Source organism: Scleropages formosus, chromosome 16, assembly GCF_900964775.1.
Source record: "Scleropages formosus chromosome 16, fSclFor1.1, whole genome shotgun sequence".
Lineage (NCBI taxonomy): Eukaryota > Metazoa > Chordata > Actinopteri > Osteoglossiformes > Osteoglossidae > Scleropages > Scleropages formosus.
The window spans coordinates 24,165,966-24,184,853 of NC_041821.1; the positions used below are offsets into that span (position 1 = coordinate 24,165,966).

At 39.1% G+C, this 18,888-nt stretch overlaps 1 protein-coding gene across 7 annotated transcripts in view; it reads left to right on the forward strand.

The window, feature by feature from the left end:
- The window catches only part of spidr (scaffold protein involved in DNA repair), a 74,079-nt gene that overhangs the window by 7,332 nt on the left and 47,859 nt on the right, over positions 1-18,888 (forward strand). For 2 of the 7 annotated variants that reach the window (XM_018750914.2, XM_018750915.2), the window contains exons 5-6: positions 503-621; positions 14,829-15,055. In XM_018750914.2, coding sequence (XP_018606430.2) covers positions 503-621; positions 14,829-15,055 — 346 coding nt within the window. The other 5 variants (XM_018750919.1, XM_029259245.1, XM_018750916.1 and 2 more) reach the window with 5 other exon arrangements.

Consider the following 18,888-nt stretch of genomic DNA (forward strand, 5'->3'; position numbering starts at 1 on the left):
GGTAAAATTACTTTAATTGTGGAGTTTATTCGGCCAACAGTTAGATTTAAGGTGATATCCTAAGGTGTGTGGGCTGATAACTACATAGAGTTCATTGGGAAGTCGCTTTGGAGAAAAGCATCTGCTAAATAAATAAATGTAAATGTAAGTCAAAAATAATTTTGAATGCTTAAAAGAGGAAAAACCAGGATATGCTGATGGTGACCAACAGGTAAACCTGTGTTGCAATTTTAGCACAAGGGTTTTTACATCTTTCTCTCTATGTTATTGTATGTACAGTGACGTTTTGCAGTGCTCTATATTGGAGAAAGTTATTTGAATCATGATGCATAAATTCATGAATTTGACTATGCTTATACTATGAATGTTAAATCCTCTTCCATAAGCAGCTGTTTTACATACAAGGCATTTAATCCTCCTCTTACAATATTCCTGCAATAGTTGTGAGCTGTGCCATTTTTACAGCATTTCTGCACTGTATTCAATGTTTATTTGCTTTCAGGTGAATTCCAAGCTATTGAATGGTGGGAAAGTGACCCCTCTGATGATGACAATTCAGTGGAAATCTCAGACTGTGATTCTGTTTCAGAGGAGCAACAACACTCAACTGGACCCACCATGGTAATTCTATTACTTTTATACCTTCATCTAGAACAGTTCTTGGCCATGCCAGACAGGTTTTTCCTTGCATTAATTTGTGTACATGAAGGACAAAGGATAGGAGTCTATCTGAATTCAATTCCCTTATGTAGGACACTTGTGGGTTGCTCTGCTGTCCAGTTCCCAGTCGTGTTTTCACTGGTATAGTTATTCAAGAGTTGACTTTTTTATGTTCTTTTAATCACTTACTTAAATGTAGGGAAAATAATGTTAATTAATTACAGTCTGGTAAGGACAGTCTGACAACAGAACATTACAATAGTCCAACCTACTTGAAAGTAAAGCATGAACCAATTTCTTATCCTACCTACATAGAAATCACCTTAATTTAGCTATATTTGTCAACTGAAGGAAGCGCCACCTACTCACTGTAGCCACGTGACACAAATGGCAGGTGTCCGTCCAACAAAACAGCCATATCCTTAACACATTCTGTATGAATGAAACTTAAACCATGGGTGGTAAAGACTGATGTGACTATGTCAAGGGTTTCAGCACCACAATCTACCACAAGTACCTCTGTTTTACTGACACTCAGAGATAAAATTTTCTCATCCATACTTTTTTCTTAGTAAAACAGTTTGCTAAAGATGCCACATGTGATGGGTGATCAGGGTTAAACAAAACATAACTGAGTGTCATCAGCATATAAGTAAAAACTGACATTATGCTTACAAGTAATATCACCCAATGGTAGCATATAGAGTGAGAACAATAATGGACTCAACACAGAGACCTGAGGTACACTATTCAACCACAGACAAGAATGAATGTATGCGGTCATTAGATTTAACTAAGAACTGTTTACAGTTAACTAAATGTATAAAACGCAGTACTCAAGTCCAGTAACATAATGACTTGAGTATGACCAGCATGAGATGAAATGAGAATGTCATTAGCAACACGGATGAAGGCCATTTCAGTGCTATGACTGGGGAGGAAACAAGACAGAAGTTTTTAAAATATATTATGATGATTGAGGTATTTTAGAAATTGGGAAGCTACAATCGTTTCTAAAATTTTGGATTAAAATGGCAGATTAAAGGGAGATATATAATTAACTGGGTAATTATAGTCAAGGTCCAGTTTCATTATGTTGTTAATTTTATAATATTTGCTAATACTTTGGCAAATTATTCCATAATGGCAATTTATTCAATTCCAGTATGAATATTTTTAAATCACACCAAAATAACACAAAATAAGTCCTCCCCCCAAAAAAACCTGCAGTAGTATAGTTGCAGTATTTTTTTCCAGGGGGTACTATAGCAATTACTGTTTCCATAACTCAGTGTTGCCCAGTATTTATGTACTTTTCGGGGTCAGAAAGCAAATAATATACAGTGATGATGTGTACCGCTATTTCCATAAATAACATCACAGTCTGGTATATTTAATTCAATTCAGTTTATTTTTATAGAGTGCTCTTCTCACGCAGTGACACAGAGTGCTTTAACACAGGCATAAGGCAAGAAAAACAGATACAAACAAGGAACACAGTTGACTAATGGCTACCATAATGAAGTACTTTTATAGAGCTATAAGTATGCCTTCTGGCCACCGGGGAAAGGAACAAAAACTCCCAACTGAAGTTTGAGGGAGAAAAAAAACCTCTGGGGGTCCACGGGCCAGTGGTTGCCCATCCCTGCTGGGCATTCTAGAAAGTAACAATTGTAAGCCAGTGTGTAACAAGTAATAATGATTATGTTGCTAAATGGTATATTTACATTTACATTTATTTATTTAACAAACGCTTTTCTTTGAAACGACTTCCAGTGGGTACTACGTAGTGTCATCAGCCCACACACCTTATTCGCCAAGGTGACTTACACTGCTAGATACACTACTTACAACGGGTCACTCATCCATACATCAGTAGAATGCACTCTCTCTGTCACTCATACACACGTTACATGTGTGTGTCATTTGGAGAATTGGTGACACTAAGCAGTTGATCAGCAACAATCGGCATTTAATAAGTGACTCTGGAGATAGTGTATTTTTGTTTTCAGCCACTTTAAATTGGCTTTAATTTTAAGTCCTATTTTGTTTTCATTTGATATAGCTATGTTGGAGTGTTTTTTTTAAAGAAAATTCCCATCAAATAAATCAATGTATGTTTTGAATGTATAGGTAACAAAGTTTTAAAAAAAAAAAAAAAAAAAAAAAAAGTGGACAGATGCTGAAAGTAACTAGCAGGGTGTGCAGTTAATGAAAATGCAGTAAATAATTGCAGCTTTAGCTGAGGAATTTCACAGAACCTAATGTGTGCATGAATCAAAAAATGTCTGTATTATTAAGATTTCATTGATTGTAATGTATTGGTTGCATTTAGAAACAAATACAGTTTGTTATACAAACACGCTTTTTTTCCCCAGTTGAGGTTGTGTGGTCCGCTTGCTGCTTGCCATAGTTTAGAGATGTGTTACATGACGTGGTGGCACTAGAGGGAGACACTGCTATATCCTTTCTACGGATGACCAAAAAAAAACATGTGCTTCACATGGACCTATTCAGTAAGCAGTGCTCCCCAAGTTAGGAAAAAACAGTATGTGGAAGTGCTGTTCATGGATTACGGCCAAGGTTGTGTTCATGGTGGCCTCTAGCCAAGGCACCCTGTGTCCTTTTTGGTAGAAGGAAGGTGGCATTCGTCTCCAGTGAGCGCAGCAACACTGTTTCTTCTCTTTACTTCTTACTTGTAGGCAGTTAACTGACCTAGAAAGGGTTCAAATGCGATCAGAACACTGATTCTTCATATTTTAATTTGACTGGCTTAGCTAAAGTGCTTTACCTTGACTCAGTTTTAAATATGTAGCTTTGTCGTGATTTGTGGTGTAAACGTGAAAGTTATTTTTGGGGCTTTGGGAAAAAAATGCACATATTAGCTTGGTATTCTGTGGTGTACCACCACCTCTACCCTTATCAAGGTTCTAAAAGAATCCTTTTAGTCGCCTGCAGAAAGTGTACCAATGATGCGAGACACTATCTAGGTGAATTTTAGGTGAGATGGAGATGAGTAACAGTTTCGTCCACGTTCAGGAATTGGGTAGACTAACCTGTCTCCTTGTCTAGTCCTTTTTTGACTCTGTGGCCTAGCTGGTCCTCAGCAGCTGGACAGCTCATGTTTATGGACAGTATTCCTTCTGCACATTCAAGCCATTTCTGCTTACATTCATATATAAACCAAATATTGCATATATTTAATGTGTCCTTTGGTATTTAGGGATTAGTCTGAATGGCAGTTCTGTGTATATATTTTCCATTTTTCTGTAATGATTTTTAAAATAAAGTCTTTAAAATGTCACATTACACTTTTGGTTAGATTTAATGTGCTTAAAACAAATTGCTTTCTTTAAGATAAACTTGCTCTTTTTTGTTAATGATTTTTTTTTCCCTCCGTGTTGTGAAAGATTAGCTTATATTTAGTGATATAATTAATAGAAGTATATTCTATGTTGTTTTCCTCTGATTTAACATACAACAATGTATTTTTTATTTCGTAATTTAATAGTTTTTATTTTGTACAAGTCATTTTAAAAAATTAAGATACCAGCTAATGAATGCATCTCTGTGTAACCACAAAAGGTATACAGAGGATATCAGGCAGCAATTTAAATTTTTAAGAAATATCTCATATGTAGTTATTACAGACAGAAACAAGTGCCATTTCATCACAAATTCTTGCAAATTGGAAAGAAAGTCTTAACAGGAGTGGCCTGCAATTTGGATAAGGAACCAGTGTAGGTTTGTAGTTTTGGCAGTGTTGATAGTAACATGTGTTACTGTATGTGTAATGCACCATTGTTACGTTAGTATTCATCAGTGTTTGTTCCACCTTTCCCATATCTGGGTGCAGTACAGGAAGTTTGCTTTGACTTTATTTGCTTGGTTCACAAAGGCAGGTCAGGTGACATCACTCCTTACAATAACTCCTGCAGTGATGTTTATAGAAGGTAGGGCTGGCATTTTGGGAATGTGGGGAGATACAGTTGCCTGGTCATTGCTCTGTGACTAGTCTTGGTAGTGTCTTACCAAGAGTTACACTAACACACCATTACAGGTGGAAGGGTCTTGAAACTAACCTCTTACGCACTCACTTTGCCCATGATCTAAGTCCATGCAATGTGTAAATGTTCATGCTTGATAACTTTGAGATCATGCCTGTTAAACAATGGATAAACCTTCATTCAGCTACTCCTGTAATGTAACGTAAGTGTGTGTGTGAGAGAATAGGAATCGTCAATATTTGGATAAAGTTTTATGCAGCTACTTGTATGATGTACATTGGTTCATGCAGTGGAAAGTAACAAACTAACTGTACTTTAGAATCAAGTGTCTGCATCTAAATCTTTTTCTACTAATGTACTGTACACGTATTTTCTATGAGATGTACGTCACTTTGGAGAAAAGTGTCTGCTAAATGAATAAATGTAAGATTTAATCACAAAAGACCTGATTAGTCCTTTTCTGCTGCTCTCACACTCTATTTTAGTCTTGTCAGGCAAGCTACAAGGTGGGCGGAAACTTACTGAAATCAAGTTTATCTGCTGCAAGTCACAAAATGCTGCTCAGAAAAGTTACTTCTTTCCTGTTGCTGCTGCACGTAGTGATAGGGTACCTTGGATTCCCGAATATTTTTCAACAGTGTTAAATAGTATTACTGTACCCATCCCCATTTATGCAAAGAAAAATGAATGCCCAGATGCCAAAGAAAAAATACACATTATTTCTTATAAAGATTTAATTAAATTTAAATATAAATTTTAATTTAAAGAATTTTAAAAAAATTATGGGAAAACACACACAAGCTTATGGAAATTGTTTTATTTTTGTAACTGAACAGACATGTTGTGCTGATGAAGGCATCCAGGTGAAATGCACCGGTCTCATTACAAAAAATTATTCTGTAAAGCTTGTGTGTGCTCTTCTGTCTTTGCTTTATTTTCATGTGTACTGGGGGTTCTAAGCACCAAACTTGATTTGATTATATGAAGTTCAGTGTATCTTCTGTTTTTTTTTTTTTTTTTTGTCAGTAAATAAGAAATAAACATCCATAACTATTAACAATGGACTTCTGTAATTTAATACACTAGATGCCCCTATTATCAAGTTTGTAAGGTGCTACTGCTGATGTGAGTTTAAAACGTGTGACTGAAGTGGGTGTGTTATGGGTTCTCCAGTGTGAATCTTCGCAGTGACATTCAAACTGTAGTGCAAGACTTGTTTAAACCCATAATTTCCCAGCTGTTTAAGGGAATGGGCATGTGTGTGTTGTGGGCCTAATTTAAATAGAACGTCAGAGTGAAAAATGGAAATGGGTATCCGTGGGTGTAGTTTATCAATGGCCAGAGTGAGGACATTGGCTCTGATGAAATGGACTAAAAAATAAGGCAAATTATTGTACAGTGCTTTTTTGGTAAAATATAGCTACCAGTACTGCTATGTTTTCTTTGCTACAGTCATTACACTGCACCACTTCTAGACTTGCACTTAAAATTTAGCTTTGTACAGGGCAGCTTACGCTGTTAGTGACATACAAATTTTTTATTATTTGGGTATTTATAATATTTATACAATACAATTTATATATTTATACAATGCCCAAGCTGCTGTACTAATTACTGGGCAGTTGTGTTATTTTGGGTTTTGACAATACTTTTTTATGCTTTGTATTGTCTTTGGCTGTGATGAAACTAAAATTAACTCAAATAAAGCAACTAAACCAGACCAAACTAAACAAGAAGGTGCTCATGAGAACAGAAGCCCCATTCCATATAAGCTTGAATCGAGAGGGCATCCATTCCCATCATCCGTAGCGAGTACAATCACCTGATATTGTGTTTACTCATCTGAGCAGGCAGGCGTTCAGCTTGTATGGCTGCAGGTGTTTCACCACAGATTTCTTGTGCTTAAAATGAATGTGGAGAACCAGAATGGTAGTTCCTATATTGGGATGAGCAATGCATGTTTGTGAAATCAGGAGTAATTATCCATATAATAAATGTAGAAAGCTATAGAAAGCTGTGTAATAAATCTATATACAGTATAATAGGTACCTAGTAATGCCTGTTTTAGTTGTCATGGCTTCAGTGGTATATCAATGTCTTCTGTAGAATAAATGTAAAACAATCGGGCAGCTGATAGTGTAGTGGTTAGAACTGGTGCCTTCGGCTCTCACGGTCACCTATTAAAATTCCAGTCACTGCCGTAGTACCCTTGGACAACATACTTATCCTAAATTACTCCAGTGAAATTACCCAACTGCATAAGTGGGTGTAGGTAATTACAGTTGTAAGTCGTTTTGTAGAAAATTGTCAGCTAAATGAATAAATGTATGGGTCAATAATTACAATTTTTGCACTGTCAATTTTACCATTTAAGATGTCAAGGTGTTTGTTTAGCTAGTCTGTATGGGCATTTTAGCATTCTGCAGGGGTGACTCTCTTATTGATTGAGCAGGGTATTCCAATTTAACTGGAACGTGTGTGGATGTAGTTACAGGTGCTGGTAAGGTGTCCAATGGACTTTAAAATGCACGCAGAAAGCAATAGCAGTGCATTGCCAGAGTTGTGAAGAGAACGATTGGTGGATCACGCTTGTTTTGGATAATGGACAAGTTGCACTGATAAACAGTCATTGGTGTTCAAGTGCCTCATAGTGGGGAACATCACAGAACATCTTGTGTGAGGCACAGTGACCTTTTACTGTTCGTACATTTTGTAAGTGTTTCTCTTGACACAGTCCTACCCAGACCTCACCTGGCACATGGCCCTTGGTCATCTGTCTTGTGTACTGCCAGCCTGTTTACTCTGCCACCTGTTCCTCGTGACATGAGAACCTGTGACCTATGAGCTATTTGGGCTCAGAAACCATGACTTGTGAAACACAAAGTAAAGCTGGTGCAGATATTCTTGTAGATGGGACATCTACAACTCCTTCTAGACAGAGGTTCTTGTGTGTCTTCCTGGAATGAAATGAAGATTCTGATGAGTCGTCATACTGCTTCAGGGTTGCTACATGACTACTTACGGAGGTGACACAGGAGAACCAAGAAAATATCGCAGAGTGGATTTTAATAAGGCACAGATGTGTATCACTTTGTTGTTTACAACCGATGTGTTCTTCATTCATGAATGTCTGATGGTTGAATGCTTCAAGCTGATTAGCCCATGACAGCACAAGCAATAGGCTGTTCTAGCTGGCGGAATTGATTGTGATTGGTCCTTATAGATTACTCCGCTCCTGCTGTTTGTTTAAACCCTGGTGACCCAGTGTGTAACAGCTGGTTGAGGCTGTCACTTGAGTTGCTCTTGAGCTCTGGGCGGAGAAATCTTGCCGAATGAACCCACATGAACCTGCACTCCCCCCACTCACGTCCTGCGAGTCTGCTTTTCCGCAGAGAAACACTCTGAGTTGCTGAAACCGAGCTTCTTCTTTTTTCTTTTCTCCCCTTTTAGCCTGTTTCTGCTGATACATTTTCATCTTGGTCACACACATAGTTTGCCTTCATATGTGTAACAGCTCTCTGTGGCTCATTCGTGCAGTCAGTTTATATTTAGCATTGCATTGTGAAAAGGAATTTATATGTGCTACTTGTGCTCACTACAAGCATTTTGATTCATGTTTGTTTTCTCCTACCATTTCAAAATAATTTTTGAACCATATCCTGTATGTGGAAAGTGGCATATCTTGAGCTGCCACTTTGTTTTTAAAGGACCCAGGTTTGAATGTCACCTCCTGCTGTAGTATCTGTCAATCAAGGTACTTTACCCTGAGTAAAAATTATGCAGCCATATAAATTGAAGTACTATTTAAATAATATTATTTGAATAAGTCAATTAAAAACTGTATTTTGCGTTGTTGGCATGAGGGTCCCCAGGGGACAGGGTTAGTTTGTCTTCTGGGCCGTTTGAAGGCCTTGCAGCCAGATTGAGCAGGCTGAACTCTGGGTGAGGAAGTTAAGAAGTCAGCTCTGAGGAAGAGCGTTCAGTCTGGTGATGTTGCAGCTCATTTGGTGGCAGGCCAGCAGGCTCTTCTGGGGTCACTGTTAATGTGTAGGACCATTCTATGATATCCACCTGGGCAAAAGGTCAGGGCAACTGATAACATCCTGCAAGCAGTCACTGAAATACAGGCCACAGTACTGGGTCCTGCTGTTTACATGCATAAAGACTTGAGCTGATATTTTGCTTTGGGTTAGGGATAATGGGCTCTAACAGTGGTTTCTTATATTTATGCATAATTTAAAGTTTAATGGAGTTCCTTAATTTTGTAACCACAGCTTTGCCTCATAGCGTTTGGGGCAGAGACTGAACTGGACAGAAGCATTCCATGAAAGAGGCTCATCCAAGAAAGTGAGTTGTTCTGGCTGTAGCCCCAAACCTGGGAGCAGCCGCCAGCTGCTTACTGGAAGCACCATAGCCACACATCCCCTGAGCTCATTGAGAGTCATGTAGCTTCCCAATGGTAACTTCAGCCTGGCACTAGCTCTCCCTAGCGGGGATCTTGCCAGATGCCGTGTCCCCCCAGCGGCATTCTTGTCCTGTCCATAGCTTCCCCAGTCACAGTCTTGACACTGGCACTTTCCCAAAGTGCAAACCTTACACTGGCACATGTGCTGGTTCTTGTCTGAATGAATGAGTTTTACTCTGACAGTTGGAGAAATCTACATACACAAATTTCAATATTATTGCTTTTCTGATCAATTTGTATGGTCTGTTTAAATGGACTGCCAGTGTTAAATTGAGAAGTTTCTTTCAAGCTCTTGCTTATGGCTGTAATGCAAACAGCAAAGAGTGTATTTCCTGAGTTGTGTGTAGGGTATCAAGTCAGTTCATATTTACATTTGTTCACTTAGCTAACACTTTTCTCCAAAATGACTTAGTGTTAAGCTAACTGCAGTCATTCACTAATTTGTACAACTTTTTTTTTTTTTTTACTGGAACAATTTAGGGTTAGTACCTTGCTCAAGGGTATGGCAGCAATAGGTGGGATTCAAGCCTGTGATCTTCAGATCTTAAGGCAGCAGCTCTGTCCACTGCCTTATTGGCTGACCGTTCTGTTTCTATACCTGTAACAGGAAAGTGTAATTTGCTTGGTTACCAAAGCAGATTGAATGTCACTTGAAAGGTTTTATTTCTGTCTCTTTTCCTTGTCACTGTTCATCACCCAGGTCTTCTCAGATCTAGCCTTCTTCGACCTTCTGGCACTATGAATTCTTCTTGCATGCATAATCTTTATTACTTTGGTAATAAAGGGTTGGTGTGTGTGTGTGTGTGTGTGTGTGTTTGTGTGTTTGTGTGTACTTTCTATAACACCTCTGCATTAAATATTTACAGATACAATTGTATTTTATTTGAGCAATTCAGGTACTGTACTTTGCTGAAAGAACCTGTGAAATCTGGATGAGTAATTATCCATATAAGTATCTTTATAAATAGGGAAGGGTGTACAATAAAATTGTATACTCTATAATAGATGCCTAATGATGCCTGTGTTAGTTGTGATGGGTTTAGTTGTACAACGTGGTGTTTTGTAGAATAAACATGCTGTCACTGTGTAGAAGGTTTTTCACATGCTGACTTTGTCAAAGTCTTTTAACCTATTGTGGAAGATTGCAGTGATAGACAGCAGGGTGTGATAGTTCTGACTTAAACTTTAACATGAGGGTGCAATAATTTTTTACTCTCTAATAAATGCTGAGCATAAATTCATCCATCCTTACCGAATTTCAATAACTGCTTGTCCTAAGCTGGGTTGTTGTGATCCAGAGCCCTTTCTGGAAGCATTGGACAATCCATCATGGGGTTGGTGAGCATAAATAACAATCATATATTGTCATTACTCTTTGAAGTGAATCTTTTGTATTGCAGTACAATGTGAAGTCATTTTGTATGCTGTCAGACAAGTTGCATTAACATTGTCAAATAAACTACAAATATGCATTGGCTAAATTGTACTATTTATTAATAGTACAAGAGCCTTATTTTAACTGAAACGTTTGAAAGTGCACGGTTCACACTGCCACCATTTAAAGAGAGAGACTTCTGTGCAAAAGCAAAACCCTGGTGTAAATGAGCTGCCAGGTATCCATTACCTATTATTTTGCTATTATAGGAGTGCTGAAAACAGAAGCGTGGCTTCGTACTGCTTAGTGGCAAAGTTTTGTACTTCGGAAGTTGAGGTTTTACAGCTGTAGTCTGACTTAGGGAAAAATAAGTAGCTGTCTAATTAGTAACACAAAGCTCATAAATGCACGATTTCAGTAGAAAACTCCACTCTCAGGGACAGTTGTAGGTAGTGGGATTTTGATTGTCATGTAGCTATTTCTCTTGTAAGAGAGATAATATCAAATTATTAATGGAGGAAGTGTTGTATGGAAGCTTGGATTTAAGAAAGTTTTACAAATTTATTAAAAATAAAAAACAAATATTGCACTGACGTTAAGTATTCAGATCCTGTGCTTAGTACTTAGCTGTGACATGACAAGCTTTGCACACCTGGATTTGGGGATTTTCTGTCAATGTCTGCAGATCCTCTGAAGCTCTGTGGGGTTGGATGGGGACCATCAATGGACAGCTGTTTACAGGTCTGTCGAGAGATATTCAATTGGGATAAAATCTTGGCCCTGGCGGGCCTATTCAGGGACACTGACAGAGTTGTCCTTAAGCCACTAGTGTGTTGTCTTTGCTTTGTGCTTTGGGTCATTGTCCTGTTCAGCCTGGTCTGAGGTCCAGAGTGCTCTGGAGCTGGTTTTCTTTAAGAATATCTCTCTACTTTGCTCCATTCAGCTTTCCCTTGACCCTGACTAGTTTCCCAGTCCCTACTGCTGAAAAACAACCCCACAGCAAGATTCTTCCACCACCATGCTTCACTGCTGGGGTGGTATTGCACAGGTGGTGAGCAGTGCCTAGTTTTCTTTAGACATGATGCTTAGAAGTGAGGCAGACTGTTCAATTTTGGATTCATCAGAGCAGAGGATATTGTTTCTTAGAGTCTGAGAGTCTTTCAGGTGCCTTTATTGCAAATTCCAAGCAGGCTTTCATGTGTCTACTAAGGAGAAGCTTTTGTCTGGCCATTCTACAATAAAGTCCTGATCGGTGTAGTATTGCAGTGATGGTTCTCCTTCTGCAAGTTTCTTTCATGTCCTCAGAGGATCTCTGGAGCTCACCCAGAGTGACCATTGGGTTCTTGGTCACCCTTCTTACCAAAGCCCTTGTCCCTCAGTTGCTCAGTTTCCCTGTGCGGTCAGCTCTAAGAAAAGTCATGGCTGTTCCAAACTTGTTCCATTTAGGAATTATGGAGGCCACTGTGCTCTTGGGAACCTTCAGTACCCCAAAAATTCACTTATGCAACAGAATTTTTGTAACATTCAAAGATCTCTGACTCACCATAATCTTGTCTGTAAGCTCTGCAGGCAGTTCCTTTGACCTCAAGGCTTGGTTTTGCTCTGATACACATTGTCAGCTGTGGGACCTTATGTAGACTTGTGTGCCTCTTTCCAAATCTTGTCTAATCCGTTGAATTTGCCACAGGTGGACTCCCAACAAGATGTATAAACATCTCAAATATGATCAATGGAAATGAGATACACCTGAGCTAAATTTCAAGTGTCATAGCAATGGGTCTGAACACTTCTGTCAATGTAATATTTAAGTTTATTTTTAATAAATTTGCAAAAATTTCTAAAATCCAATTTTTGCTTTGTCCTTATATGGTATTGAGTATAGATTGATGAGGGGAAAAAATTATTTTAAATGACTTTAGCATAAGGCTGTAACATAAAAAAATGTGAAAAAAATTGAAGGGGACTAAATTCTTTCTGAATGCATTGTATGTTTGACATTTTCAATAGGAGAAATTGTTCTTGGAGAGGAATTATACTTTTTATACTTCTATTTCACCACGATATCACCTCTGTTGCTAACAAGCCACGGTATGTTATGGCAGTTTTTTCTGTATTGAAGATTATGCCACCGCTTTTAGACGTTGTTTCAACTACACGTTGCTTCTTGTCTCACATCAAACCTTGTCATCTGGACGTCATCCGATGGTTCATGTCACCAGCTGAAAGGCTCTTACAGGGGCCAAGCCGTGACTGCTGTGCACTGCACATGAAGTTCTCACTGTTTGCACTGCTCACTTGCCTGGTTTTGGCAGGTTTGGGCAGGCAGGTTGGGTCCTGTTCCCAACATGCCCTGTGGCAGGTTCCCACCGGGAGCCGTGGCGACAATCAGGATGGCAGGTCATGTGGGCAATGCTACTGATACACTGCTCTTTCTCCTCCATTTCCTGAACCAATTAAGACACTTATTCCAGCAGTCTTGTGTTTTTGCAGAAAGGAAAGAAGTCTTTGAATAGCTATATGTGGTTCCCACACCCGTTAGATGGTCAAAGAGCTCTTCCTACACTGGGTGTTCAGGCAGAGTGTCAGACTTTTGTTTCAAACAACAAATAACACCATTTGGTACGACATTCACTTCATAGTTCTGATGACAGAGACAGGGAGCAGGTGCCATAAAGGTTTGAGCTGCCACTTTCCACTCAAAGGACTCTGCTGCTGCTGTTCTCTTTAGCAAAGCTAACTTACTTTTAATTATTCTAATTTACCCAGCTGTATAAATGACTAAAGTATTGTAAGTAGCTTAATTTTGTAAGTTGTTTTGGAGAAATATGAGCTAATGAAATACTTGTAAATGATGAGCTCGTCGACAGTTTTTTGAATTGTTGGAGTGTGTTAAAATGAATTGCCAGTTAAAAGAACATACAGTAAAGCTCAAACTGATCTATATTTTCTTTTTCTATATATTGTCCTAGGATATTAATGCCAATCAGTTGTCTTGTGATACTGGAATGAAATTATTTTTCTGTTTTGTAAGTCAGTTATAAGACGTTTCTACTACATTTCTCTCGCCATAGTATTTTCTCTGCATTTAGTTTATAATCGCACGTTCGTTAGTATTTCTCTTCTATTTTTTGAAGATGTTGCAGAAATGAAATTAAATAAAAAGCCATTTTCTTCATCACAATTTCATTGATAACACTTGTATGCAACAGCTGTAACAGAATCGCCTTTTGCCAATGCTATTCTTTTGAGATGTGGATATTTTCTGTAAGTTCTGTCGCTCAATGATACGTTGAGTCGTAAACCAGACAACATATGTCGGCATTTCCTCTGTACTCATTAAGCCATTTCTGATTTTGAGTATCCTTGAAATCCCAGTATGGGGATTGAACTAAATCACCTGTGGTTCTGTATTTTGAATTTTTTACACAGTAACGTGACAGGAAACAGTTGTGAGTGGGTCCATATGTCAGAGCTGCAGCTTCAAGACTTGTGGGGTCAGTGTGTCACTGTGACGTTGACACTGGTATCCAGCTAACATGGTTGACAGCACATACCTGAATTTCCAGGCCTGCAGGACTATAAATGAAATCAACTGGTGTTAATTCAACAGAAAAAGCTAAATGAAGAGAGTTCACAGGCAAATAGTTGAGCACTCCGAATTCTTCCACTGCAGGCGCGAGCATTTTTGAGCTGAGTCCAGGAACATAGTGTTCTCTGCAGCTAGTTAGCGTGTGACGTCTCCTGGCGCGCGGCCCAGCAGGGTCAAGTTCATTCAAATAAGCAAGCGTAGGCTGACAGGCGCAGGAATGCTGATCTTGTCTCCACATGATGGAAAGGCGGTGGCTAGGATTTTTCCACCGGAACTGGTTCCTGGTGGTATCAGGTCTGCTGTGTTTGGATGATACTGCATTATTGTGGAGGACTATAGAGTCTGCCCCCAGTCCGTTGTCTTCCTCCGCACGTGTCTCACTTAGTATGCAAATATAAAGCTGTAGGATTTTTCTTTTGCTCTGTGTTATATCTACAGATGAGCAAAGTTGGCCTCTGCAAAGAATGTGCCGATGTGACCCTCCACGATTCTCAGTTTGTTTGGTTGATGTCTTGCTGCCTTCAAATAATAATTGTGGTGTTTTCTGATATTTATCAAATTTGTTTATAATTCCTGCTGAAGACCTATTGTGTCATTATTTTTTATTAATGTTACCATACATTACTGACTCAAGCATTGCTGAGATTTGTACTTATATTGAAGTCTTTATTGCTGCTGACTTAACAGCTTTTTCTATGGAGTGAAATGTGAAATATAGTTTTTTCCTGGCAGGGGATGGATGCGAAAATTTCAGACTGCTCCTTCGATGCAGAACCTATAGTAGCCGTGACTCCAACTAGGGGTTGCGTGAACTCTGAGCAGCATGATGAAAGCGGTGGAAGGTCGGCCAGTGACTGGGTCAAATCCATCCAGGCGTTGCTGAGGACCCCTCCGAAGCTGGTGGGCAGAGAGATCACGACCCCAGAAGACTCAGCCAGAAAGAAAAGGAAATTTCTCAGGTTTGAAGTGTTATACTTCTGTGATAATGAAATATTTCTTTGTGATGACAATTCAGTGAAATGCTTATAAATGACCTGTCTTTTGGGCTTAGTCTCATCCTGCAGGGAAATAGATACATACTTACACACGTACATAGATACAGACACGTATGTTGATACAGACCTCAGACCAACAAACAAGTATGTTTTCTATGTGGACATGACAAGTTTGTAGCCTATGCAGCCATATTATTGCACTGCACTTAATTTCCTGCTCTTCCTAATGGTATTAAAGTGAGTAAACTCGGGGGGGTTAAAGTCTGCCTTTGCTGTACAGTGTGTGCCTAGTCAGTTGTTTTTACTTATCAACTGCAGGAGTGACCAAAGTACAAAGACAGTCAACATTTTGGTCAGACACAGCCAGGGTCTGGCAGTGACCTAGGTGAGGAACAAGTTTGGAGGAAAATTAGGTGACCTAATCTTCATGGGTTATACCTAAGGGTGGTTTGCGCTATAGCAGTTGGGCTTACAAGAAAATGCAGCAATACATAGATGAAACTTGGTTCTTTTAGCTAGACAGGCCATATATTTCTAGTTAGATCTACTGCCTTGCACTTGAAAAAAAACACAGGTTTGATTTCCACCTCCTACAGCAGTACCACCTTGTGCAACATACTTCTCTTGAACATCTCCTGTAAAAATTACCTGGCTGTAAAAATGGACAAATCACTGTACACAGCTTAGTGTTTTGTAAGTTGCTTAGAGAAAGTTGCTTTGGAGAAACATGTCAGCTAAGTTTTGTCAAATTTTGCATAATTACTAGCTGATGTAAATATATGGCCTTACACAAGTGGATTTTGGAGCAACAGGTTTACTAGACTTTGGTTTGTCTGTGGAAAAAAGGGTGTTTGTGGTTAGGCCTCACACAAGGTGCATTATTTGTTTTAGCGCCTCACGCTCTGTTGAGACACAGACCCTTGTATGTGCGAGCATGTGTATGTGTGTATATAAAAAATTATATACGTATACAACGCAACACAGCTCACTCATTGTCATGTACTTTGGAGCATCATACCACTTCTGCACAAAATTACCTAGAGCAAATATTAAGTCTAAAAATAGGTGTCCTTTTCACCTGATCATCTAAGTGCTTGGTACGTTGAGATGAGAATGTAATCTGTGACATCGCCTGAAAACTTGGCAGCAGCTGTGCTACTCACTGCCCTAGGTATGCCTTATCAGGTGTACTGAGCAGTTCAGTCAGGACTTGATATTCCGGCAATGCTGATGTTTTCACGTCTTTTTGGAAAGGAAAAAAAAAAGAAACACAGAGTTAAATTTTCCATGTGTTCAAGGCACTTTGGTTTCCTGTGTCTTGGGAACCTCCGTGATTAGGTGTAGATTGCATGAATATTAATCACATTCTTGATTTGGCTTAGTTAATTATATGAAAATATAACTTGTAAATTACACAATTATTGTCAGATGTGCCCAGAAAACTGTTTTGTTTTTGTTTCTTTTTGTATTGTAAATAGATATCTGGTTTTTTGTATATAATACAAGCAGTCCCCGAATTACGAATGAGTTCTGTTACTAAGTCTTGTCTTTAAGTTGGATTTCTATGTGAGTTGGAACAGTTAGGTATGGTTCGTGTCTAACGTCAGTTAGTCAAGTGTTTGTCTTAGTATACAGTATATTGTGTACCTTTCTATGCATAAAAAACATTAAAGAAACGGTTCCAGATACACTAAAACAGATTTAATATAACAATACAGTAATAATAATAATAATAATACAATGTAATGATGTAATAATAATAATGATGATAATAATAAATGTAACTACAGTATTTATAATAGAGAGAGACATAGAAAGAGATAAGAAATGTTACTGCTGTCATGATGAACAAAGGACATGTAGGAGGCTGGACCCAAGTGCAGAATCGTTTATTCAGAATCAAAGGACTAGACATGTTCTTGTGGTCAGGGACGGGCGAATGGTCGGTCGATCGGCGAACTAACAGAGGCGAGGATCCAAAATCGTGGTTGAGGGACAAGGTGGGTGGTCATTATCAAAGAGATGTAGAACGGGACTGAGGAACGATGAGAGATAGGACATGGAAGAGCAGAGCGAAGTAGGTTTAAGAACGCAGAAGGGATGGTTGCGTTGAGTGAGATTCCGCAACTGGGAAGAGGTTGAGAAGTGTCTTTTACAGCCGAGTGCTCCGATTGAAACCAGGTGCTTAATCTAGCCAGGTGCTGCTGGTTGAGGTGTGGGCGTGGTCGTGACAACTACAGTCTTTATAATAATTTATAATAGAAAGAGAGTGTGTGTGTGTGTGTGTGTGTCTGTGTGTGTGTGTGTGTGTGTGTGTGTGAGAGAGAGAGAGAGAGAAATGTTAAAGAAACTTTAATGTTCATTTGGGAACCGCGGTAGCACAGCGGACTTGGCTGGGTCCTGTTCTCTGGCGGGTCTGGGGTTTAAGTCTTGCTTGGGGTGCCTTGCGACGGCCTGGCGTCCTGTCCTGGGAGTGTCCCCTCCCCTCCAGCCTTGCGCCCTGTGTTGCCGGGTTAGACTCTGGTTCGCCACAACCCTGCTTGCGACGAGTGGTTTCAGACAGTATGTGTGTAATGTTCACTTTTCTAGTGTTCGTTGGCATTTCACCTTATTTCCACTTTAGTTTCAGTCATGATCGTTTTCCCTTTTTTTTTTTTCCTGACGCATCATCATTACTTGCATCACATTTATGCTTTGGTGCCCCGGGTTGGCATGGTAAAAACAAAAAAATTAAAGCCAAATACATTAACACACGAAACACTGTTAACAGCAACGTGATCTTATTGAAAAGAAGAAAGTTTTTGCTCTACCTTGGGCTCATGCGCCCACGAGCTGACGAACTGCAGTAGAGACACAATGTTTTCATGCGTATCGCAAAGTAGCGCCCGTTTGTTATTACGAATCATTGTATGTGACTTGAATTTTTAATGTACAGGTGGTCCCCAATTTACGATGGGGTTACGTTCCGCGAAACCCATCATAAATCGAAAATATCTTAAGTTGAAAATGCATTTAGTACACCTAACCTACCGAACATCATTGCCTAGCATATGTGCGATGGCCATTACGGGCTTGCCGCCTTTGTGCTGGGCAATTATCTTATGTTTCTCCTCAAGAGTAGTTGCCGCCTTCTTCTTCTCGCCAGTAGCAGGAGACACAGATGGGTGTTTCTGTGACATTATGGATGCACAAAACACAACCCAGCATCACAAGAGAGTATTGCACCACATATCGCTTGCCTTGGGAAAAAAACAAAATTCAGAATTCAAAGTACGGTTTCTACTGAATGTCTATTGCCAGCTCACCATCGTAAAGTCGAAAACTCGTAAGTCGAACCATCGTAAATCAGGGACCACCTGTAGTAGGCTTTACGGTGGGTGGTTCACAACTATGGGTTGTACATAAGTCAGACGTAACCCGGGGACTGCCTGTATTCACACAGGCTTTGAGCCAAATATATTTTAAGGCATAATTTTTTTCAACATATTTTTAAATTAAACAAATGCCTGTAAAATGATCGCTGAGCACCATGAAATGGTTTATGGAATCTACGTTACGGTAAGTGTGTTGAAGACATCAGAGGAACGAGAAGGAAAAGTTGAGATGATAGTTTTGCATTGTATGGGAGGGAGGGTGTGTAATATAGCTGTCACAAAATAATAATTTTTGTTCTGCTTTAAGTGACACCAGAGTTAGTTTAGTTTTATGAGGTAATCCATTATATGCTGTAGCTAAAGAAAATTATACTCTTTACATTGATCCCTTATTTAACTGTGTTCATTTATTCCATGAAATCA